Source organism: Psammomys obesus, unplaced genomic scaffold, assembly GCF_907164565.1.
Source record: "Psammomys obesus unplaced genomic scaffold, mPsaObe1.curated_primary_1811, whole genome shotgun sequence".
Taxonomy (NCBI): Eukaryota; Metazoa; Chordata; class Mammalia; order Rodentia; family Muridae; genus Psammomys; species Psammomys obesus.
Window position 1 is genome coordinate 2,720,910 of NW_026596155.1, and position 26,169 is coordinate 2,747,078.

General features: G+C 46.4%; 1 protein-coding gene across 1 annotated transcript in view; it reads right to left on the reverse strand.

Annotated features, from left to right (window-relative positions):
• The window catches only part of Cds1 (CDP-diacylglycerol synthase 1), a 66,621-nt gene that overhangs the window by 39,341 nt on the left and 1,111 nt on the right, over positions 1-26,169 (reverse strand). Inside the window, exon 2 of the mRNA XM_055594548.1 lies at positions 9,969-10,096. Within this exon, the coding sequence (XP_055450523.1) occupies positions 9,969-10,096 (128 nt within the window). The remainder of the gene's footprint in view (positions 1-9,968; positions 10,097-26,169) is intronic.

A 26,169-nucleotide genomic window follows, 5' to 3' on the forward strand; every position in this document is an offset into this window, starting at 1 on the left:
TGTGTGTGTGTGTGTGTGTGTGTGTGTGTGTGTGTGTGTGTGTGTGTATGTGTGTGTGTGCGCGCGCGCGCGCGCGTCTGTGTGTGTGTGTGCACGTGCATGATCCTGGGGCTCCCACCCAGCAGACCCACATGTGATATAGGCCAGTGTTTCACCTACAAGGCACATTCTCACCCCAATCCTGCACAGTTTAGACGCTTCTTTTTCAAATAACCCTTTCATGCCATTCTGTGCACAAGGATCCAAAATGCCAACATTAAACCCAGACAGTTTTTGCAGCTTCCCAGGCTTGTTCTGAAGCCCTCAAATTGAATCTATCCCACCCTAGTTCCCTCTGCTCTCCAGTCAAATATGTACAATCATGATTTTTTTCATCGGCTCTGAACTTCAGGCCTGAACCAAAATTTAGGTAAAATTAAAAAAAAAAAAATGCATGCTTCATTTTAAAGATGTAACTCTTTGCAGATTAATGAATGGATTAGGAAAGTGGGCTAAGTCATAAAGCTAGGCAGAAGTAAATAAAGGGCCTTAAGCCAGCCACTGAAGATAATCCTGTCCTGTCTGTTTGAAACCTGGAGTCATATTTAGCTCTCCCCTAGAGAAGAACACACTGCAGAAATATCAGAAGCCAGGCCCTGCACGGGAGCTGCTACAACCACACACCATCCATGTCTGGTTCTGGAGAGAACAGCAGCTGCCGAGAACAGGAAATGCTCATCGTGAATCTACTGTTCCCATTGTCTCAAAATTACAGTCAGCACATACCTGGATCCCGAAGGAACATGCTCTGGTTAGCTACCTTAAAGAAATCATTTTATTAGCATCAAATTAATGAGCATCACTGTAACATATCCCTCTTTTTGTGTGTGTATTTTTATCTGTCCTCCCCTCTGCCCTCCCTGTTCCTCTCTGCAGGCTGGTCCCCTTCCCTCCCACCAAAACATTACCTGTTCCTCCTTTCATGTCACATGTACCCTGCGTCCTACTATTCCTCTTGCTCCACCATCTCACTCCCTTCACACGTCCTCCCCCTCTTTTGTGGTCTATGTGTACACACACATACAGAGATATACATGTGCACATGCCCACTCTCACGTACAGGAATTTAAAGCTAGATTCCACATTATTCTCAATCTGGCTAATTTCACTCAATGCAACGATTTCTGGTTCCATCCAACTTCCTGAAAATACAATTTTATCTTTACAGCTCAATAAAATCCTCAGCGTTTGTGCACCACATCTTCCCGAGCCACGTGTCTGTTGACGACAGCCATGCCGTGGCTACTGTGGACGGTGGAGCAATAGCATCCACACTGCAGTAGCTCTGTGCTGTGCTGACCGACAGGCCTGCGAGCACACACCCAGAACGGGTATGGGTGGGTCACGTGTGAGTGCAGGCGTCCATGGAGTACAGAGAGAGAAGTGGACCCCTGGAGCTGGGGCTACAGTAGCTGTGAGTTGTCTGACAGGGCTGAGTGGGTGCTGAGAAGCAAACTCTGTAAGAGTGGTAACTGTTCTTCGCCAGGAGCCATCACTCTAAGCTCCTTTTTTTTATGAAAGAAGACTGTTGCATTTGTATTTGTTCTGTTTATTGGTTCTTGTACGTGGTGAGAGATAGTGGCTCTCATTTAGAAGGAAAGACAGAACACCCACTTTAAGTCCCAGAGTCAAAGGAAGTGTACTCGGGGATGGGCATTCCAGTCAGCTCCAGTTCCAACCTCTGCGGGGAAACCAACTCCAACAGTCACAGGCTGCATGTTCTGGGAGTCTCACAGGTAGCCCTGGCCAACCTCAAAACAGGGATTCTCATGTCTGGTACTGGAGTCTTTGTCTCTTGGAGGAAGAACCATCTGCCCAGATGAGAAGGTATCATTAAAATTATATGCATATATTTATATATGGAATTACATATATAATGGTTTGGGGGAGTATTTTGTTTTGGTAAATAATTAATGGTGGATTCCCACGGCTTTTTTCAGACATCTTGTCATTTTACCCACCTCCATACTTCTTCCGTATTTACCTCCCTACCCGTTCTTAAGACCCTTTCCCGTTTCCCTATCAGATCATTGTATCTTGCTATTCTTTACTGCTTTGTGGCAAGTGCTTAGCCACTGAGCCATCTTTCCAGCCCCACTGTGGAAAGTTCTGATGAGGATTCCTATGTCTACATCCTTCAAGAGACTGTGGCCCCTAATTATCTCTGTTATGTCCTAATCTCATTTGGGTATAATCATAGTGATATATTAGTGTTCCTTTCTTACAACAGTTGGAGGAATATTGGAAGTTAGTTCTTTAAATGTTTGCTAGAATTCAGTAGTGAATATGTTTAGTCCTAGGCTCGTTGTCAGAAGACTTTAAAAGTCTATTTTAAATGATTTTATCTAATAGCTTACAGGCCTGTGGTGTCTAAAATGCATCCATTTTTGGCATTTTCCAGTTTTCTAAAGCACAAGTTTTGAAAGCATTCCCTAATCACCCTCTTGATTCCATTGGAATCTGAAGAACCTTCCCATTTTTATCTTTGATTGTATTAATTTGTGTCTTCTCTCTCTTGATTATGGTTAATTTGGCTGGGGGAGTACTAAACTTATTTTTTTTTTTAAACAAAAATCCAACTCTGATTCTACACACTTACTTAATCTTCATCACACAGATTTCTGCCGTGGTCTTCCTTCTTTCTGCCTACTGCTTTGGGACTGGCTTGTTCTGTGTTTCTAAGCCCTTGACATGTGTATAGTTAGGTTTTATGCTTTAGGTCTATTTGTGTTTTGCTTTTTGTTTTTAACGCAAGCACTTATAGCTATAAACTTTCCTCTTAGAACTTTAGGTTTTATGCTTTAGGTCTATTTGTGTTTTGCTTTTTGTTTTTAACGTAAGCACTTATAGCTATAAACTTTCCTCTTAGAACTTCCTCACCTGTAGTCCAAAATTTCCAGTAATTCTACTTTCATTTCATCGTAGGAATTTTTAAATTTTCGGATTTTTTTCAATGAGTCATTTAAGGCTGTACTGTCAGTCTCTCAGTAACACATGCAGCTTATATACTTTTTTTTGCCATTGATTACTAGTTTCGTTCCACTATGATCTGATGAGATACAAAAAATTATTTAAATTCTTTGGTATTTGCTAAGGCTTGCTCAGTGACTAGAACTGTGATATCCTCTTAAGAAGGGCCCACAGGCTGCTATGGATAATGTGGACTCCATGTCTCTTGCATGGACTGTTCTTGAAGTGTAAGTCTGTGTGATATATGTTGTAGCTGAGCTGTGATGTTCACTGTTGGTGTTTAGTTTAGATGGCCTACCTAATGATGAGAATAGGCTATTGCTGTCATACAGATTATGGTATCAGGACTTACCTGACCTTTTATGCCCATTACTCTTTATGAAATCAAGAGCCTCATTGTTCACAGACACACACAGTTTGTTACATCTTGATGAATCATTCCCTTTGTTAGTATGACGTGTCCTATTTCTCCTAACTTTGCTTTGATGTCACTTTATCAGACACCAGAATAGCTACATCATTTGTTTCAGGCTTCCACTGACTTGAGACTTTCATCCTTTGGCTCCTGGTCTGTGGGTGTCTTCATCAAGTGATGTGTGTCTCTTGGAAGTAAGACTTCTTTATACTACAGTTAGCCATTGTGTTTTCCTTATTGATGAGTTGAAACTACTTACATTTAAGGTTACTGCTGAGGACTACGTCCTAAGTTTTATAATCTTCCTGCCTGTTTTTCTGGGTAGCTGGCTTGTCTGTTCTTTTCTCTCCCCACTACTAATACAAGGTATCCTCTGGCATACTGTATTGGTTATGAGGCATTTCCTTTGTTCGTGTCTTCCTTCAAGAGTTTATTTCCTCCCTTGCCCTTGTGGCTGGGGCCATCTCTCGTTCTCTTCTCTGCAGTGTTTCTTCAAGTCTCTCCTGTAGCATTGGCTTGGGGATCACAAAGTGCCTTAGTCTTGAAATGTTCTTGTTTCTCCTTCAATTAAAGGATGCCTTTGATAGACACAGGGATTTTGGCTGAAAGCTAGTTACGTTCAGGTTCTGAAATATATCCTTTCCCAACTTTCTAGCTTTTAGGTGGCTGATGAGATCTGATATTTTTTATCTGTTTAACTTTTCTGAGTTGTTGTTTTTCTTTTACAATTTTTAATATTTTAAAACATTTTTTATATTTTGACTATAATATGTGATGGATAGGTTCTTCTAGATGGACATCATTAGGGTTTTTCTGTCAAAATCTTACTGAATTTTTTTTCTCTCCTGTGGTTGATTTCAGTTCTTCTTCCATCCTATGCATTCTTAGGTCTGCTCTCTGCGTGTATCACAGAGGTCTTGGACACTGACTGTGGTATTTATTTCCTTACTGCTGCCTGAGTGTGAAATTTCCTTGACCTTCTCCCCATCCCTAACTCTTCTGTTATGGGTGAGTCTCTTGGTAATGCTTTCCATGTGCTTATATTTGCTTCACTATGTTTTTCATATCTAAAATTTCTTTTTCCCCCCACCCATAAAGACCTCACTTTCCTTGCTGTCTCTTCTGTTCCTTTCTCTTCGGTGTCCAGCACTGCTCGTCTGTCTGCATCATCTGAGGTCCCTGATAGTCCCTGAAGTCATGGAAATCTTCATGTAGCACTTTAACTACTTCAGAGTGTTCAGATCAAGAAGCTGAGGAGTTCTGATTCTTTGGAGCAGGCACAGTGCCTTGCTTCTTCATAGTTCTTTTATTTCTGTATCACAACAGGTCCATCTGTTGGTTCCGACACTCTTGCTGCACAGCCTATTCTTGGGGCTGGGTCCCTAGCATCACGCAGTGAGGACAAACCTCATGTGTCCAGTGAGCTTCCTGCTTCCCCTACCCAGCATGCGCGGTCCAGCACAGCCTGCCTTTTTTCTGTGCCTCCTCCATCAGTTTCTTTACACACTCCAGGCATCCACCACTGTCTCTGTGAACCTCCAGAGCTCCTCCTCTGTAAAACACAACACATTTTCCTTCTCTCTCTCTCTCTCTCTCTCTCCTTCTCTTTCTCTCTCTCTCTCTCTCTCTCTCTCTCTCTCTCTCTCTCCTCCTTCTGTCAGAAACAGTGGGAGCTTTCAGTCTTACCCAGAAGTCTCTATTCGGCCATGTTTCATTTCTCGGCTAATTCTTTGCCCAGTAAGACACAAAATTAATCTCCAGATCTTCCAAAAAACAAAATCAGAAGATAAGCCTGTATTTTTCCGAATTGTATGTATCCAGTGGCATTGTGTCTTTGATCTACTTTCTGCTGCTGTAGCAGAACACCTGAAATGGATAATTTATGAAGAATGGAGACTTACTTCTGACAGTCCTAAAGGCTGGCACGCCCAGGATCAAGGTGTGATGTCTGGTGATACTGCTCTCTCATACTACAGTAGAGGGCCAAAGGGCAAGCCGCCAAAAACAGTCACCTTCACAACAAGACTCCTGTGTGATAGCTACCCCACTCCCATGTCAGTTTGTGTGATAGTTACCCCCTCCCATGTCAGTGGCCCTAATCTACTCACAGGGTTCTGTTAGGCCACACCTCTGGGCCCTGTTGCACTAGGGACTGAGTTTTCACATGGGAACTTTGGGGAACACTTGGTACCACATCATCCTATAAACAAAAACCTAACAGAGCACGATGGAGGGTGGGGCTCACTGTGCTAAAATGGAGTGGATGATCTCCACTGATCTCGTAGTGATCATGGATGGCATACCTGATATCCGGCCTCAAGCTCTAGGACAGCCACGAAAAAAAACAAGACAAGCAATCATTTTAAGTGGTCCATGCTGATCAGCCAGTAAGTCAGTTTTGTTTCAAACTGATGGCAAGGTTTAATTATTTTCTGATGCACGAGCATCATTGATTCATCAACAGCTTTCGTAGCCACGAAGTTTATTTAAGCCAATGGCAATGTCCCAGAGGGGGCCTGCAGGGCAGGCTGGACCTGTCACCTGAGGGAGAGCAGGAGTTTGGAGAAAGTCCTTCTACCAGCCTGGAGCAGAGGTGGACAGGAGGTGTGTGGGTTCTCGGAGGAGTTGGCAATAAGAAGTTCAAGTGCACAGTAGGCCTCGCCTGCAACAGTCCAGGGTTTCTGTTGATGAGCAGCATGTGGACCAACTCGCTCTGCTGTGGGAGCCTCCCTACAGTGATGTCCAGGCCCATTCTCTGCCCGCCGGCTGCCAGCAGCAGCTATTGTACAGACACCACACACCGCTACACACTGCCCAGCAGAGACTCGCCAACAGATATAGCTAACCCTACCTGGCTGATGACCACAGCCCTCAGAGCACACTCACCTGCCTGGTTAACAAACACACCAGAGCACACAACTGCCTGGCTGATGACCACACCCCTCAGAGCACACCTGCATGAGGAAATGGCTGGGGCAAGCGCAGTGACTGAAAACCTTTCAGGCCTTTCCCAGTTTCAACAGAGCATGTTTTTGAGGGATGACTAAGGGCTTGGAAATGAGCATGAACCATGGCCAACCAGTTGTACTCTAAAATAAAATTATGGATCCATTTTAACAAAATCATGGGTTTCTGGGAAAAAGCTAGTTACAAAGAAAAGTGTTTAATATAGAGATGTTTTTCATTGTGAAAATTCAGAAGCACATTAAATGGCCCCATGGGCAAAAGAAATAGTACTGTATCCATACAAGAGGGTCCCTCATTTAAAAATGCACCTGCGGGTATTTGAGGGTAGGAGAGACTGCTTCTACAACTGCGGAATGAAGTGAAAATAGCCAGGTAGAAGGAGCAGGGTCCCACCTCTGCATCACTCACACACACACACTCACACACACACACAGTGTGTGGGGGAGAGGGTCCAAGCACACACGCCACCGCTGCAAATCTACGTTCTGGGAGGGCCACGACCTCCCGTGACTCAGAGAAGCGTCTTACAGTGAGGAATGTTCAAGCCTCCACAGCACTGCCTCTTTTCGGTTTCTACATTAAAGGCGACTGCAGAGCACAATGTTCAGAACGCTCATGTCCTCACAGAGCGCTGCCCCGAGACCACACCGTTACGCCATCCACTGCTCTGCTTTTCCTGACCCAGTCTGCGTACCTGCTGCTACAGAACCTACCTCTCTGGCTCTGAGAACTATTCCCTCATTACACAGGGCAGGTGGGAGTGAGGCCTCCGATCGCCACGCCCGTCACAGTGCTGGGCTCACATCATTTGCCCACACCTCAGGCTCCTCGTTCACAACAGTTCAAAGCTTAACCACACTGCAGGGCTGCTGAGAATATATTAGTTGTGTTAAGGGCGTGGCGATGTTTAGCACATGTCGTATGCTCAGTAAATAGCTGCTGTTACTTGCTGTTGTCTTATATTAAAAAGTCATTACTGAGGAAGAATCTGACTGACACATGGGAATTCAGCATCATTACAGAACACCAGACTAGCGTGCACACACATATATATGCATTTATATAACACATACATGTATGCATATCTCTCACTCACACACACGGTCTGAACAGATATAATGAGGTTTTTAAAATTGTGAACTAGGTCACAGAAACAACTGGGAGCAAGGTCTATTAAAATCACAATCATGCTTTCAATAAGATAGTATACCTTTGTTCCATCAGCAAAAAACAAAACAAAAAAAGAAGGAAAACCACTCTAAAACAATTTATTCTAATACGGTTATGATACTGTGACAGATTTTTCCATGTTCAACCACAGTTCCGACTCACCTTCCATAGTCTTTATTTTCTCAGAGACTAGATTAATGCTGGCCAGGTGAGGCCTCAGAGACAGACTTCAAAGCAAACTTTCCTCATTGGCCTCTGCTTGCCCTCTGTTCCCTTTCGTCTCTCTAACACAGGCCACAGAAACTAGAATCTTTCTTTGGTAGGTCACAGAAACTAAAAATATACTCTAATCTGGGAAGGACCAGAAGACCCCATTTGAGGAAAGCACCACCTTGTACGAGGAAGGAGCGCTGTCCACAGGGCAAGATCCTTGACAGGCCATGCTTGGTTTCCTAGCTCAGCATTCCCCCATTAGGTCATCATTTTTCATTCACTCACAGTTCTCTGACATGAAGTCCCCGGAAGCCCCAAAGAATGAGGCACAGAGAATTTTGCTGGTGGAAAACAGTAGTCCAGAAAGTGAACAAGAATCACCCACATCCCAGGAGGAAGTGACTCCAACTCCACATGGACAAACTCCCACACTTGAGACAGGCAGACATCATTCTCTGTCTCTTTGATGGTTTTGTCAAAAGTCCATTTTGACATTGTTTATAATAAACCATCAATATGAGCATTCGAGGTCTCTGGGCTGAACCCAGGGGAGAGTCAATGGGGACAGGAGAGGGCCAGTGGGGATAGGAGAGGGTCAGTGGGAACAGAAGAGGGTCAGTGGGGATGGAAGAGGGTCAGTGGGGACAGGAGAGGGCCAGTGGGGACAGGAGAGGGCCAGTGGGGACACAGGAGATGGTCAGTGGGGACGGAAGAGGGTCAGTGGGGACAGGAGAGGGCCAGTGGGGACAGGAGAGGGCCAGTGAGAACCCAGGAGGGTCAGTGGGGATGCAGGAGAGTCAGTGAGAACCCAGGAGAGTCAGTGTTAATCCAATCGATATCTGGTCAGTCTGGCGTTCTGAAGGCCTGGACTTGTGACTCATGCCTGAAGTGGGGACAGCCCTGTGCCTCAGCCCACTTGCTGACTCCAGGCAGACAGTGTTGATGCAGACTGCTCTCTGGTGAGAACCACCACACATACACATACACACACACAAACTCAGGCATCACAGGAGGGTCTGTGTTGTGAGAGTAAGGTAGGAGAGACTGGGTTGAGCTTTGAGCTTGAGTCTCCCTTTCTATCTTCAGAACAGGTGTTCCCCAGCACAAACAAGGAAAACTCAGGTTCCGTTTACTGCATGACTAGACCAGAGGTGTTGGCACGGTGGTCTGTGACTCACCAGGAGTTACCCATCATTTCTTGTTCGGTACCCACGAACCACATCAAGCAGAAAGAGACCACATAAAGTCACAGCACAAAAACCTTCTGAGCATTTTTGCACCTGTGCCTCTGAGGACGCGGCAGAAGACACGTCTCTTCCTGTGTGGTGTAGTAAGAAGACGCTGGTGAAGCACTGTCGATATGTAACATTTCATAAAGTAAAATCTGGATGAAACTTAGCATTTCACAAACTCCGTGATTGCAATTACCAAAGCACACAGTACAGGGTGAGACACAGTTAGCTGAAAGCCCATGGTCACAGACACTTTAAAATAGCGCAAATACAGAATGGTGAAGTGTTGTTGAGTTTTAGACAGTAGTTTTAGGCTCAGTTAAAGAAAGAAACTCTGGAGGCTCGGGCAGCAAGGGCCCTGCAGAGCCAGTGTGAGTGACGGAATTCGGATCCGCAGTGCCCATGTTTAAACTGAGTGCATCGGCACACTCAGAGCGGGGGCGCCGGGGGTGTGCAGGAGCCTTCCAGCCAAATCAACAAGCTACAGGTTCTGTGAGGCCCTATCAAAGGAGAGCTAGTCAAGGAAGACACCTCACTCAAGCTCTGGCCCATGCACACACAAGTGTTCCACAAGAATACATACACACACCATACACACACGTGTCTGTATATACCCCCCCCCACACACACACTAACACACAACAACAACAAAGAAAAGGATAAAAATTCCTTTCTTCTGGCATTTGGAGAACACACAGTGTGTGATTCTCATTAGGAGGCGCTCCAATACCAGCAAATCTAGGGTTGTCTCTGTAGTCTTCCCAGCTGACCTACCAGAACTGGTTTCCTCACACTGCACACGGTCAGTTAAATAAAGGCACTAAGGAAGCCCTTCAGATTGCCCCTGCTGGCAGCCTTGTCCTCCTGTGGGTCCCAAACTCACAAAAAGCCAAACATACGGCACAGCCTGACCAGCACGACCCCAAAGCCAGTGCTTGGGCAGGGCAGCCTCACCGTCGTACCTTGAAGACAGTCCAGACAGGGCTTTCTTGAGGATCTCAGGGGTCCTGTCTGAGGACGGTGGGGCCTCAGGAACATCCGAATCTCCTCTGGCATCGAGATCTCCATACCTGTCATCAATATCTGTTTCCTAAAATTAAAAGGAAGAAGTGTTTGCACAGTGTTAATATATATGTTTATTTTGAAATGGGGGCTTGGTGCCGCCCCGGGCTGGCCTGGAACACACTGTGGCGCCTCACATACTGTGGTCCCCAAACTCTGATCCTCCTGCCTCAACTTGCACCAAGTGCTCGGTTTTAGGTGTGTGCTACATTTCTGGGGCCAAGTATTCTTTTAAACAGTGCGTGCTTTCAGTGTACTCTCTCATTGCTTGCTGCCCCAAAACTTAGTTGCATCATCTAAGACAAAGACACTACTACTGACCTACATTAAATGCCCAAGCACTGACATAGTTTTTTGCTAGGTAAGCTTTATTATCTTTGGTAAAATTCCAAAATAAAGGATTGCCTTAAACAAAAGTCGTAAGAACAGCTCAGATTACTTCTAAGTCACATGCTTACTCACAGAGCCAAATATTTGCTGTGTGCTTCTCAACTGGGAGAACAGGGTTCTTTCTGTAGGTTCTAATCGGCTGTTCAGTCTGATTTTATCTGACTAACATCCCAGCAGCAAAAAAGGAGGCTCTTTGCTGGACGCAGCAATACGGATTGTAACATCCATCATTTTTATTACCTCCCAGCAAAGCAGGTCAAATGAATACTATATTTTTCTAACAGATGAACAGAGGTCAAAAGTGTTATTTTAGCTGTCAGATGTAAGTAATGTGATATCTCAGATGGCTCTTAGCAGTGCACACATGCAAGTGTCATGTTTATGCTGTCGGCCGTGAGAGCTCAGACCACCAAAGAACTCTCAGGGCAGGGTGGCCTCCGTGGCGGAAACAACAGACATGAAACTCACTGTTCCACTTTGACATATCCTTCCCTCCTGGACACTCCTTCCCCCTTGCTCTTCATGCTCCCTGCAACCAACAACCTTCAGGAAAGAAAGAGACTCAGAGACTACAGGGAGCCAGTCCCAGAGAAGAGGTGTGCCCCCAACAGACAAGGACGGGTGCTGAGCAGAGGTCAGGCTGGGGACAACTCAGCCTTGGTCAGCTCCAAAGCTTTTGGCGAATTTCTTCACCATCCTAACTGCACGTACCTCCAATGAGGGAGCGTTTAACATAATCCTGAGGCCATGGCAAATTCACACAAGCGGAGAGCTACAAGGATTAAACCAAGGCTTCCCATCCCTCAGGTGGCCTTCTAAATTAAATATTAGCATTTCAGCTGTATTTTATGACTTCATAGAGCGAATATAAAACCTTAGTTTACCAAATGCAACTCTGTTACAAACAACTATAAATGAAGAGTGTCCCAGTGCCAAAAATGACAAATGAGACAGATGTGATCACCAAAGAGCTTAAAGCAAGAGATGCTGACTGGTACCAAGCAGGCTGACATCCACCCCAACAGCATCTGTGCACCCACGGCCAGCAGGGTGGAGGTGGGGCGGGGGGTTCACCTGATTCCCCAGAAACGGGACAGAGAGCTTTTTCCTGCCACTCGTTCTCACTTAAGTGATCTGGAGAGGCGGAAGAGCAGCAGTGTGGATGGTGACAAAGGAAGTGACTCTCCAAGAAATGGCAAAGCCATAGAGAGGACACAAGACAGGATCAGGGCTGCCAGGATCCATCCTTACCAAGACTTAAATGATCAGTTTGGCAAGGCCAGTCCCCTGACCCCAAGGGAATGGAGGCTTGAGTTTCCACTTGGAAATAAAACCATTGGGCTGGGATTCAAATCATTCTCTTCAAATCAGCAACATTTTTGCAAAGCGCATCTAAGTACAGTTGGCAGAGACTGGATGGTGCTCAGGCTTCACCAGTGCCGGCTAGTTTTAACTGCCAACTCGACCCAACTTGGAATAAGCTGGGAAGAGTCCAAATGAAGAATCAGCTGGAACAGAATGGCCTGTGGGAATGTCTATGGAGGCCTGTCGCGGTTGCTGGCTAATGTGGGAGGCCGCAGAACAACATTCCCTGGGGTAGGTCCTCATGGTGATCTGAATGAGAATCCCCCTATAGTCTCCTGTGCTTACAAGCTTGGTCCCCACTTGATGACACTGTCTGGGAAGGATAAGGAGGTGTGGCCTTATTTGAGGAGGTAAGCTACCAGAGGTAGGCTTGGCGGTTTCAAAAGCCCATGCCATGCTCAGAAGCTCTCTCTCTTTTGTGCCTGCTGTCTGAGGACCAGGATGTAAAGTTTCAGCTACTGTTCCAATGCCATGCTGGCCTGCTGCCACGTGCTGTTTGTGACTAACCCTCTGAAAAATGTAAGCAAGTCCGCTGTGGTGGTTTGAATAAATACGGCCCCCACAGACTCAGGTTTGAATGCTTGGTTCATAGGGAGAGGCACTATTAGGAGGTGTGGCCTTGTTAAAGTAGGTGTGGCCTTGCTGGAGGAAGTGTGTCACTGTGGGATTGGCCTTGGAGGTTTCCTATACTCAAGATAGCCTCAGTGTGACAAACAGTCTCCTGCTGCTGCTTTCCAGTGAGGATGCTCCTCCAGCACCATGTCTGCCTGCACGCTGCCATGCTTCCCACCACGACGCTAATGGAATAAACCTCTGAAACTGTAAGCCAGCCCCAATCAAATGTTTCCTCTTTAAGAGTTGCTGTGGTCATGGTGTCTCTTCACAGCAATAAACCCCTAACTAAGACACCCCCAATTAAATGTTTTCTTTTATAAGTTGCCTTGGACATGGTTTTTCACCACAGCAACAGAACAGTAGCTGTGACAGGCCTGGACTGTCTCACAGTGAAGAAGGCTGGCTTGTAAGCAGGAAGGCAGCGTGGGTGCGCTTGTTTCTCTCTGCTCTTGACCGTGTTTGTGCTGTGGATATCCTGTGCCTTGGTGACTTGCTTGCCTGTGATGGACTGAGAAGTTCAAACTAAAATAAACTCTTTCTCTTAGCCACATTGCTTGTTGCAGGATTTTTTTTTTTTTCCACAGCAACAGAAATAAAACCAGAGTGCTTCCCTGCGTTCTATGCTGCCAAACTCTTTGTTACATTCCTTGATAGCTGGGTTCTAGCTTACATCCTTTAGAGAAACACGCTTTAAAATCCAAGATTTAATTTGGTTTATTTGATTTCAAACTAACTAAAGAATAAAAGGTTAATTCCCAAACACAGCACGTTAGACCAGCGTGCCTCAAACATCAGAACTGAAATCCTGGTGCGGACCCTCTCTTACAAAGACGGAGGACTTGAAAGGATGTCAGGGAAATGGATGAAGGTGTGCTTCAAACAACCAGGCCGCCACCTGCACTGACGCACGCTGAGTGGGTTCAAATGGTTTTGAAAAGCAAAATGACGGCTGCTTTTTGCCAAGCCTGTAGTTTAAAGATGGTTCTCAAACGCCTTTGCATCTTGGGCCCATGATTCCAAGGCCGGCTCAGCTTTCCTTTCATGCTTCCACACTAGGGACTGGTCCTTTTCCTCCCGATCTGCCATGCGCGGGTTTGCAACAGACAAAGAGGCTGACCTGCCTCTTCCACACCAAGCCTGCTGCCTCCTTCTCTGATCCCCGCTTTGGAGAAACCTCAGCCAAAGCACTGAAGCGATTAGCCCAGGCTCCAGTCAGACTCTGCATCTCGACAGCGGGATGGCGCAGTGGGAACAGGGCTTTCCAGAGCCGTAGTGAAAGGAGGGCACCGACTCCTGAAAAGCTCATCTTCCGACCAAAACACATGTGCTATGGCATGTACACACATGTGCACACACACAAATAAGAAAGCTAAATTACATAAAAAACTGGGCATCCATCTTTTGGGCATTTCCCTCGGCCACATACTCGGCCTGCACGGAGTCAGCCTTTCAGCTTTCCTTCCATCATCATCAGCCCTTCTGGCATCACCCTCTTCCCTGAGCCTCAGCTTCTGGCTCACCCACTCAAACCTGCTATATACACTGCAGCCAAGACAATTTTACAAAGCCACAAATCCACTGTTACTGCTCCCTGCCCAAAACCCCCAGGATGAAGCCAAACCCCTTAGCGTTTTTAGGCGGCTTCCACGAATGGACCCTGATCTTCTGGGCGTCCTCCACGATGACCCAGTTCTCGGCGTCCTCCTCTTTCCTGCACGCAGATGCTTACCCTCTGTAGAAAGTGTAAAGTTACAGCCATCCCTCTCCTGCCCGGTCTCCCGTTTCTAACCTCCCTGCCCTCTGCCTCAAGCCTGGCTCCTACAGGGACGTGGTCTAAGCCTCCTGCAAGGCTACTTCTTTGGCAATGTCTTCTCTGACCCTTCCCCCCAGCTCCAGGTTAGCTACTGTTCACCTTCCACAATTCTCTTTATTACTGTGACCTGTTTGCCAGTATGTATCTGTCACCAGTCCACGTCCTATGTGGAGAGAAAATGCTGACCACAGGCATCACTCCTGATTCCACGGAGCTGGCACTGGGCAAGTGCATGCTGAATGAGCCAATTCTTCTGGCTCTGCTACAATTGGGCACTGAAGTGAGTTCTTACCTGCTCTCACTGCAGGTAACCTCTATAGGTAGGTCGCCTGCCTTGGGACCTATGTCATATACTTAGATGAGATGAGGACTTCTTAGTTGGGGGTACTTTTCTTATGCAACTATCAAGCTCAAAGAAAGCACTCTAGCCAGGGGTGGTGGTGCACGCCTGGTAGCCCAGCACTTGGGAGGCAGAGGAGTAGGTCTACATAGTGAGTCTCTGACAGGCGGAACTATGTAGAGACCCTGTCTCAAAAAAAAAAAAAGTCTGCTAGTGATGTCTGAAAGGCAAAGGGGCTGTCCCTGATCACCTGCAGTCTGCCTCCTACAGTGAAACCGATTCTGGACCTCAGCAGTGAGATGCTGGTTCCCAGTTCACTTCCTGGTATGATCAGCAGAGGGAACAGTCACTTCCACTTCGTGAGTGAGAGAACTGAGATGCTAAGCAAAGCACCCAGGTTTATGCAGCAATAGACGAGCTCCCAAATCAATGTGCGCACAAACGCTGAGCCTGAATGCAGCCTGACAGGCATGCCTTAAAAACAGAAATTTAGCCTAACAGTAAAATGCATATGAAATTGCAAAGGACAAGAGCCACGGCCACTTTGAAAGAAGAAAGGCCATCTGGCGCTGTGTACAGGAGTTCTCATAAAGGAGGCCATCGAGACCACACAGCTCTGAAGCAAAGGACAGACTCTCACCAGAACGGACGGAGTCCGGAAGTAACTCGGCACATGTGTGCTCAACTGAGTCTCAACAGCTGTAAAGACAGTGCAGCAGGAAGGGCTGGAGTAACTGGGGGAAAAAAAAAGAATCTTGACCCAGAGCTCACAACATATACAAAACTTAAGTAACAGTGAAACTTTAAAAATTCCATAAACTCTCTAATCTTGGATTAGGTCCCAAAGATTAGGTCCTAAATATGATAACAAAAGCATAATCCATAAAAGAAAAAAGAAAACAAAATTTATTGAATTATTTTTGAAAGACGCCACCAAGAGAATGAGAAGACAAGCCAAAGGCTAGGAAAAGGGCATCTGTCAATCACACACCGGTGACAGCCTGACAGCTAGAATACATGAAAGACTCTCAAAGTTCGTAAGAGCACAGTCAACAATTACAAACCATGAGCAAATATTTTAGCACACACTCCCTGCCAACAACAACACAACGCGCAGATGGCAAATAGGCACAAGGGAAGAGGCTCAACATTATTACTCATTAGAGAGAAATCAAGCCTGCGAGTGGAGCAGGCATGGAGTATGCCAACCAAGTCCCAGCAGGCCGACGTGGGAGCACTGTGAGTATGAGGCCAGTCTGGACAACAGACACGCAGACACACACGTGTGCGCGCACACACCCCCACCGCTGCCACCACCGCCACCACGTGTTGGAAACTGTGAAGTTCTCTCCCTGTATGCTGCTGGTGGGAGTGTAAAACAGGTTAACAGCTTCTGGAAAAGCTTGCCAGTTTCTTGGCAAATTAAATGTATAACCTCCAGATGAGCCAGTCATTTCATTCCTAGGCACTTTCTCAGGAAAGATGAAAGTATGTATCCTATTGTATGTGGCTGTACATGTAAATTCATGGTAGCTGTATGAGTTGTGCCAAACAAGAGACAACCCGAAAACCCAATGTGGAAACGGGAAGATCCTGTTACTCCATGCAGTGAAGTGTTCCTCTGTCTCTCTGCCTCTGTGTGTGTGAGAGAGAGACAGAGAAAGAGAAGGGGGGAGAGAAAACTACTTCCTTGTAGGACACATGCCCCTATCTTTAAGACAATTATACTAAATAGAAAGGCCTGGCAGCTAGGTGCAGCGACATGCCTATAATTCTCACTCTAAAGAGGTAGGAGCAGCAGAAGCAGGGGTTCAAGGTCATGCCAACCTTGACGCCAATTGGCGCTGTGGCCAATAAGAGTGACATAACTTGCTGTCTAAAAAAATCAGAAAATCAAAAGGGGCCAGACAAAATGCACTTATTATATGGGCATGAGCCCACGCCTGTGCAGCGCTCCGCTTGTGTAAAACCCCAGGGAATGTAACCCTAACTGACAGTATGAGAAAGCCACCAGTGGACGTGGAGGGCCGGGGAGAGAGAAATGAACAGGGGAAAGCTTCCACAAGTACAAGACAGTGTTCGTTATTTTAACAGCGGTGATGGTTACACAGGGAAAACTGTGTCTGAGCTCATCAAACTGTACCTGCTATAGGCTGTCTCTCCCCCCGGACCATACTATGTTGCTAAACTCCAATGTGGCAGTAATGAGAGGCCACGTGAGCCTTCATGACTGAAACTGGTGCCCTCACGGGACATGGACAGATATTCTCTCTCTCCACCATGTAAAGACAGCAGTGCCTTCTGAAAGTATAAAACAGTGCCTTCACAGGGACCAAAGCAGCCAGAACCCTCCACCTTGGACTTCCAGGCTCCAGAACTGTAAGAAATAAATTCCTGTTACTTAAGCCAACCAGTCTGTCTGTGACGACACTTTGTTATAGCAATTGGAACTAACACATAGCACTCTGTGTTCAATTTAGTGAGCATCAGTGTAGATTATGGAAAAGTGACCCACAGAGGGCTAGTTCTTCCCAGCAATGAACACTGAGAAGATGGGAATGAGGGCAGGGGCCAGCCAGGCAGGGAAGGATACAGTCCATTCAGCATGTAGTTCCAAAGAGATGTCCCTGATCCCACAGAGCCGAGTATGGTTTAGGATTACACACAAATGAAGCTCCCCCAGCCTGTGAAGATGTTATGGTAGAATGCAAGGGAGAAAACAGTGATGACATTGGCCAAGCAGCCAAGCCTGAGATGGAGGGGTTATCCTGGACTGTCCAGGTGAGTTACAGATAAGCACAAGGGAAGAGAACTGGGCAGAGTCTGAGGAGACACGAGAGCAGAAGTCAGCACAAGGGGTTCTGAGAATGGAGAAGGGGCCACAGTCTTCAGGAAGACTGGGGAGCAAGAATGGGCACAAAAACAGGTTTCCCTTAACAGCCTCTAGGAAAATAGTGCTGCTGACTCCTTGCGCTCAGCCTGGTAGGCTCATGTCAGAGGGCTGATTACCAAACTGTAAGATGGTAAGCCTGTGTTGTCTTAAGCCACTGTTTGTGTCGCTACTCTACAAAGTTATCGGAAATAAGATTCCGGAAAGCAGTGTTAGCCAGTTCGCGCCATGCTGGTGAACCCCTCCAGCAGCCTGCCTTTCCGCCAAACTTTACATGATGCAATTCTCGGGCCTGTTCCCCTGCCAGACTTACACCCACCCAGGGCTTTGCTTGCCCCTGAGGACTCAGTATTGCTGAAGGGCTGGTGCTTCCATCTCTGTGACCACCATGAATTCAAGTCCAGCCTTCCCAGCGGCCACACGGCTGCTCTTGCTGTCTTCTGCCATTTCAAATGCCAGCCTGTAGCTTCAGCTCACTCTAACCTTTCCGAGAAAATGCATCATTCTTAAAAGTTACACTATGTCTAATGGTGTCATCTATGTAAGTCTTAAATCAGAAGATAGAACTAAAGATCGCCAAACGGCTGAAGGAACAGGATGGCAGAGGAACACAGATAGCTGAAGTGTTTCGTTCCAACGCTCATTACCATCATGACAGCAAATGTGTGCTTTACCTGAGGCCTTATTAGTGCTTAGTGAGTCACCATCTCCTCGCCACTGCACTGTCTTACCCCATCAGAAAAAAATAACAGTTTATCAACTAAGAAAAACTACGCCTGCCTGGAGTACTTTTGTAGGGTGAGAACCACTAGGATCCTGGTTTGGGGGAGGGAAGGGGAGGGGCGCTGAAAGAAGCATTGAGGACAATAAGAAAATTAGACTGTGGATTCTTTTCTTAAGATGGGTCTGTGTTGCCCAGACTCGTACTGTGCGCCAGGGCTCAGCGGTCCTCTCCTTCCAACCTCCCAGCTGGTTGGAAGTTTGAGTGCCACTATGGCCAGCCATACAAGGCTTGTGAATTTTGAAACTTGTAACAGTGCTATGGCTGTGCAGGGAAATGTCTTTAAGAGACACATGCTTCTGGAGGCATTTATCCCAGCACTCAGGAGGCAAAGGCAGGAGGACCAGAGCTCAGGGTCATTTGTTACCCAGCAAGTTCAAGGCCAGCCTGGGCGACACAAGTCAGAGTGGGTGTGGCTCAGCTCCCAGTGAGTGCACAGTGTGTGTGCAGCTTGCTTTCAAGCCTCACAGAAACAAATACTTGCATAACCACATGATAGGGCAAAGTAAACTTACCAAAAAATTTATAATCATTTGAAACTAAGGGTTGGATATCGATAAGACTGTAAAAATAACTTTTATTCACCCGATTTAATTAACTGTTATCTCCGAGGATTACTGCCTCTGTCTGCTAACCTAGGCCTAATCCTGGAAGCTTCTAGCCTCTGTACAACCTAATCTAGGCCTAGAATGTTTTCAGCCTTTGAGACTTACTGTTTAACAAGTTCACCCTTTCTTGTTCTTTTCAAACTCTGGTTGGCTGGTTCAACTCAGCTGTTCCAGCTCAAACTCCTCTCCCAGCTGACTGAGTCACTCTGGCTTCTCTCAGTTTCTGACGTTTGCTCTGCTTGGCCACTAACTCTGGCAACCTGTTCTAATCTCCTGGCTCCTTCTCATTCTTTTACTTGTTCTCTCTTCAACCTATTTCTGTAAAACAAATGCCTCTGGGGGCTGGAGAGATGGCTCAGTGGTTAAGAGTATTATTGGCTACTCTTCCAGAGGTCCTGAGTTCAATTACCAGCAACCACACGGTGGCTCACACCAATCTATAATGAGATCTGATGCTCTGTTCTGTCATGCATGTGTACATGTAGCTAAAGCTCTCATATACATACATACATACATACATACATACATACATACATACATACATACATATATAAAAAAACAACCTGCCTCTGAATTGCACACACTGAACTGCTATGAACTCAGGTCCACTGCACTGCCTCTCAACTCACTGACTCAACGGAACTGCCTAAACAGCACTGACTAGAACTCAGACTAGAACTCAGAGATCTGCATGCCTCTGTCTCCTGAGTGCTGGGATTAAAGGCGTGTCCATATTCTAGCTGGATCAAAAAGACTTAAAAGGTCTTTGGATGTGATTTCTTTTCAGAACAGCCACATTCTGGGTTAAAATCCCTCTTCAGTTCATGATGTTTAAAACCCAACATATGTGATAAATCTTTCCAGAGGAGTAAAATAAAAAAAAAAAGTCACCGGGGTGAGTAGCTGGAAGGTGTCAGGCGTCATCCTGTATCTATTAAGTGTAGTACCTATCAGTCCATGCCAACAGAAGCACTGTAGGCAGAATTTTAGGGCGAGCCACATGCACCTGACCCCACAGGCACCTGACTCCACATCCCATATGGCTGATAAAAGGCTCCACCTGATAGTAAGTGGACAAAAGAAAATAAAAACCACAACCAGGAAAGCCCCCCAGCTCTAATATTGTTTCCTCATCTGGATTTCTACATATTGAGGTGAAATGTTAAGTCCAAGATGAACTTAGTGTTTACTCCCCCACAGCAACACCATGTATCTGAAATGATCTAACTGGGAGAGGACTACAGCACGGCAGTGGGGCCCTGTGGGTTAGGAAGATGATGACGTGAGATGGGCTTCAGCACCCCCACATCCAGCTCTCAGCCCACTGGCCAGGAGTCCTGATACACAAGGGACTGCCACCACAGCCAGCAAGCCACCTTGGGGGTCACAAACATTTAACATAAGTGAGGTCTGGACTCCTCCATTCTGTGCATGTCAATGCTGTCTTTAAAACAAAGTCTAAAATCTTGTTCTGGCCAACTCTCAAGCAGGTATAACAATTACCAGAAAAATAACTTTAACCCCTCTGCAGGGGAAAAAAATATCAAGACAACTAATGGTGGCTCCCTTCAGGATACCCTAATCCACTGGTTCTCTTGGAGTTCAGGGCAGGCAATGCTGAGCTCTGGCACAGGAGACCAGAACACGACAGACTATGACGGTGAGGAAGCAGAAGCCTTTGAGCTGGTTACTCTGAGAACGCAGGGCACAGAGGTGGCTCTATAAAGGGTCACCAAAGGCATTTCTATCCACTAAGGAACCACACTTAGAGTTACCTGTCTCACAGAGGGGAGAATCCCCGCAACATTCCTACCTTGGATGTTACAACAAGCAACCCTTGCTCACTGTACATGTCAGCCATGAAGCGTACCATCTGAGCTGAGCCTTGCTTAGAGAGGCACCTAAAAGACATTTTCCCAAGACACAAAACCAAATCAAGGCCCAGAAAATGAGTGCAAAGATCTTGAATGACCTGTTTCCTTGCACGGAACTAAAATATTTTTAAACAGTATTTTCGAATACAGAATAGTTAAAGGAAAACAGACACAGCCAACCCATTTGTTTAGCTGAGTCATAGTGGACATGTAAATCTCTTATTTTACAAAAAATGCACGTATGTCAATGCATAAACACAAAGAGTAAATTCGATGCTCTACTATCGAATATTGGTGTTATAATCTTTGCAAGATCATGCTGTAGAGGACTGCTCTAAATTGTCCCACTCCCTTCTAGACAGGCAATTATCTTCCAGTAACTCACTGAGCTGACCAACACCAAGGGACAGAGGAGAGGCGTGGGATAGGCATCCTCTAGAAACAAGATGGGTGACACTGAGGGCCTGGGCAAAACTTAACACGGGCGCCCCATAAATGCCACCAGAATGAAGCAGGAAGAGTCTGTGATGCCCAGCCTGCTGCTGGCACTGGTAAAGCAAGATTCTTGTCAGAAGAAGAAACGGTTGTTGACCCCAGTAGGCACTCTAGCCAAGCGCATCTAATGAGTGAAGAATGATCCTGAGAAAGAAGGAAGCAAAGAGACAGCCAGGTTCAATTCAAGTGCCATCAGGCTCCACCTGGAGAAGCAATGGAAAAAAAGTCTGTGCCCCTGGGAATTCACAGCGTGGGCAGGTATAGAAAAATAAAAGACCTCTAGAGTGTTTTGTTTTGTTTTTAAAAAAGCCCTTAATTAAATAAATAAAATGTCCCACCTTTACCTGGTACACTTATGATGTACACAAAATACTGCTTGCACCAGAAAGTCCACTATAGTGGGATAGACAGATAACTGGTTGTAGACCGCTCATAATATTTCTCAAAATCATAAGATGAACTGCTTAAAGTCAAGACCCAAAACACATAACTTCATGCGGTAACACCAGGCTGTTCTTTAGAAACCCTAAATACCGAAAGACCTAAATGGCTCAACGGCAAGCCTCGCCTCCCCACAGCTTAGTCTAGGCATCTGCAACCTCAGAACTACCTTTAGGGAAAGTTCACTGTTCCTAAACAAGCTTGCTCAGGACGGCCCACAGAGGGAACTTCTGAACATCAACAGGAAGCACCAGTGGGCCGTTCCTTCGATTGGGAAATGCTCATCTTCCTCAAAAGCCTTTCTGGCTGTTTCCACACAGTTATTTTATGATAGCTACCCATCCTAAGCCTGCACATTGAAAGGCATGCCCTGCCCTAGTTCTCAGTTCGGTCGTTCTTGCTTTCCTGCGGCCGACTCCCACGGCTTCTCCCTCAGCTATTATTCATTGTGAGGGCTGGGAAGTGAGCCCTGTACAAACATCAGCTGCCAGCGATGGCTAACTTAAGAACGGTGTGGATTTGGCCCGTGTCAATCTGTGAGCAACTGAACCTGAACTGTTTGAGAGATCCATTAACTGCTTCCTGGTCATTTAATGGCCTGGGTCTTAAAAACGATACTGCCTTCTCCTACTTCCGATGCCTATCCTGTTTGCCCTTCTGAATGAGGATTAAGCATGTTCCTTAGGGTTCTCCTTGTTGTTTAGCTTCTTTAGGACTATAGATTTTAGTATGTTTATCCTATATTATATGATTAATATCCACTTATAAGTGAGTATACATCATATGTGTTTTTCTGCTTCTGGGGGAACCTTCCACAGAGGACCTCTTAAAGACTCTATCCACCAGGGTATCAAAGAGGATACTGAGACTCATAGCCAAACTTTGGCCAGAGTGCCAGAAAGAGCTGGAGAAGTCAGAATCTCCACAAGGAAAACAGAACCAAAACACCTGGGTCCAGGGGGCCTGCAGGGACCAATACTCCAACTTAGGACCACACATGGAGAGGACCTAGACCCCCTGTTCAAAGGAAGCCCATTGGCTATTCAGTTTCCAAGTTGGTTCCCTAGTAAAAGGTACAGGAGCTGTCTCTGACATGAACTCAGTGGCTGACTCTTTGAATACCTCCCACTGGGGGTGGGGGTCCAGCCTTGCCAGGCCACAGAGGAAGATGATGCAGCCAGCCTTGATGAAACCTGATAAGCTAAGTTCAGATAGAAGGGGAGGGGATCCTCTCCTATCAGGGGACTAGGGAAAGGGCTAAGGAGGAGAAAAGGAAGGGTGGGTGGGACTGGGAGGAGATAAGGAAGGGGGCTGCAGCGGGGATACAAAGTGAATCAATTGTAATAAATAAATATACAAATAAAACTAATTTAGAACAAAAACAAACGAAACAAACAAACAAAAAAAAAAACCATACTACCAGAGTGTTTGCCTTGAGCTAACTTGTTTCTAAGATGCACTAGATTCACTGGTTCTAAGCCCCTGTTAGACTGAGAAAGTGGAGGGCTCCAGGCTCAAAATGGTTCTGTACCCATAATCTATTTCTGCTCTGCTTTTCCTCAAGGAAGAAGCACATGCCCTTGCTTCCTTTCCTGGTATCTACACATGGTTCTCCTGTGCCCTCCACAAATTCCTGCCCAGTTGCTTAGGCCTAGGCACCAAGTCAGCTCCTCACCTCTCACGGACTTCTTTCCAAGCACACATCCACCCTGCCCACCAAAAAGAGGCCTTCTCTCAGCTTCCTTCTATGAAAAAACCTGTTTTTCATTCAATATATTTCCACCATGTTTTCCCCTTCCCCCCAATTTAATGTTCTCTCTCTTGCTCTCTCTAAAAAAAAAAAAGGCAAAATAAAACAAAAAGTCCACAAAAATACCACTGAGTCCATTTCGTGTTGGCCAACCACTCCCGCGCATGGGGTATGGCTGAGGCACCCAGGACCACACTAATGGAGAGAGCTGATCTCCCCTTTGCAGATAGGTTCTTGGGGAGAGGTGGAAGGATGTGTCCACTTCCCCCTCAGTGCTGGGACCCCACGTGGCCTGACCTGTGCAGGCTCTGCGCAGGCTGCCTCAGCCTCTGGATGGGTTCATGTGTACGTACGTGTGTCAGTCGTGGAGTGAGTCATCTATCAGCTCTGGCTGCCTGGAGGGGAAGGTCCTCCGGCCTTAATCCCCTTCACTTCACTTGCCAGCAACCAAGTGTGCTCCTCTCGGTTTCCTCATGGAAAGCCTGTGTCCACTCGGAGCTTTGGCTACCTGTGTGCAGCTCAGCCTGTGTTCTAAAGTGCTACTGAAGACACTTTCTAAGCAATCCCCTCCTCTTTCAGCACCTGGGACCCTCTTCACCTTGGTTACTCCTTGCATCCCTAACTTTTCTAACAAGGACGCTCTTTCATTAGTCTTACCCTAGTCAGAGTCCCACCATCATCTTTCTCGCCAGTTCCCCTCAAGAGCTCCACAATGGCCTCCTTCTCAGGGTTCCCCCTCACAGTACTCCCCAGATCACTGCTCTTGAGCTGTGTATGAGCTAATATCCCTGCAGAGCTTCCCAGTGGCAAGTTAGGTGTGGTGGATCACACATAAGCCCAGCACTGGGGAGGCAAAGACAGGAGGATGGTGGGTTCCAGGTCAGCCAGGACTACTACAGGAAATGCTCCATCAAAGAAAACCAATAACCAAAACAACAACAAAGTCATGTCCCGTAGCTTCCCAGAGTCCATAACTAAAAAGGAACATCAAAGGCCTTGAGGCCCTCAAGGGCTCAACCCCACCTTCCAAGCCAGGCAGTTTATGCTCTGGGGTTTCTAAACTAATTTCTGTGTTCTGTCCCTAGAACGCTGAGTCAGGAAGCAGTTCTGCAAGCCTTCTGACTAGAACACCCTGCCCTAATCCTGTCCACCTGACTGACTCCCCAGGCATCTTTTCTTGCTAGTCCACTCAGGCCCACCAAGCTAACAAGGCCTTCATAGGCGTCTACTGGCTACTGAATCTGACCCATGCATGGCTCTGAAATGAGGAGTGGGCTGGGGGTGTGTGGGGGTCCTTATCCTCTTTCAAGTACTACTCCAGCAAATCAAGTCCTGGAACCTTGCCCTGCAGGTAGGAAGCACTTTTTTCACATGTTAAATTCTCTGGAGCACAGAGACTTCTCTGGGCAGTAGTCTCGGGGTCCTGAACAATGGAAATGTCACATTAACAATTATAAAGGCTACGAAATGGCAAGGCACAGGAGTGCTTCGTAATAGCAGCACTGATATCAAGCACCTCCTCCACTTCTTGCATTAATTTCCAAAGGTTTTCCCCTTCTTTACTGGCTCTAGAACAGAACAGCACTTAAAGAGTTTCGATGGACCAAATATTAACCAGCCTCCAACGGACGACTGACTTAAAAATAGCCCTTGACCTGGAAATATAGGTGTGTTCAAATACACACCCTGATAAGAAAGGACACACAGAGGATACAGCTCAACAGCACCCAAAGCTCTGCAAGTCAGGGGCTCCTTGAGAGCGGACTCCAGAAGTGCAGGAGTATTTCAGCACAGTCCGAGCACGCTCGCCCTTGTCTCGAGAAAGCTTGACAGAACGAGGGATGGGCACTTTTCAACTCTGGAAAACCACCTCCACAAAGACCTGTGTCAACGACAGCTGTTGACACAGCATTTCTAAACAAACAAGCAAGCCGGGTGGGGTAAACAAGTCCCCGAGGGAGAGGACGCCTCTAACAGAAGCCGTTCCTATTTCACATACATTCCGGTGTTTAAAACAAAAAATACATACATAAAGCTCAGAAGCTGTTTTGTGAAGCTGTTTTGTGCACTGTTTCCCGTTTCCAGAACATGTTCGGTCTTAATAAGAGCTTCCTCCAGTTAAGGAAGCAGACATGAGGAGGCTGTTATTTCCTTGATTCTAAAGGATACCAGTGCTAAAACAAAATCCCAACCTAATTGATTCTATTTTTGGTCGTTTCCAAGGCAGTTCTCAAAAGCCTGTTGTCAGCCCTTTGCTTCCAGTTTTCAGCCTTCCACACCTGGAATTTTGTAATTCCAAGGAATTGTGTGTAATTCCTTGGCACATACATATTTACCAGGCTCTCCTCTTCATACCTACGTAGAATAGGAAAGATGCTGACAACCCACTGACTCTAAAGTTTTGGTCCTAAAATCACGTATTTATTTCTTCCATGTTATTGTAGCACAGATTTAGAACTCAAGCTCTATCAAGTTCATCAAATGTAAGTTTCTGAAGGAACTTTTTCCCTCAAGCATGCTGCCAGGAGTGTCAGAGCAGCACAAGGCAAAACACAGAACGGAAAAGCTAGGTTCTGCTACCAAAAAGCAGTGAACCTGACCTTGGGCCATCCGAGTCTGCGCCAGCCCTGAGCTTATAACAAAGCTGAGAACGATCCTGGTGGTCCTCACCTCCACATCTCCCTCCCCACAAGTGCTGGGACCACAGGCGTTGGCCACCGCTCCATCTTCCACAAAAAG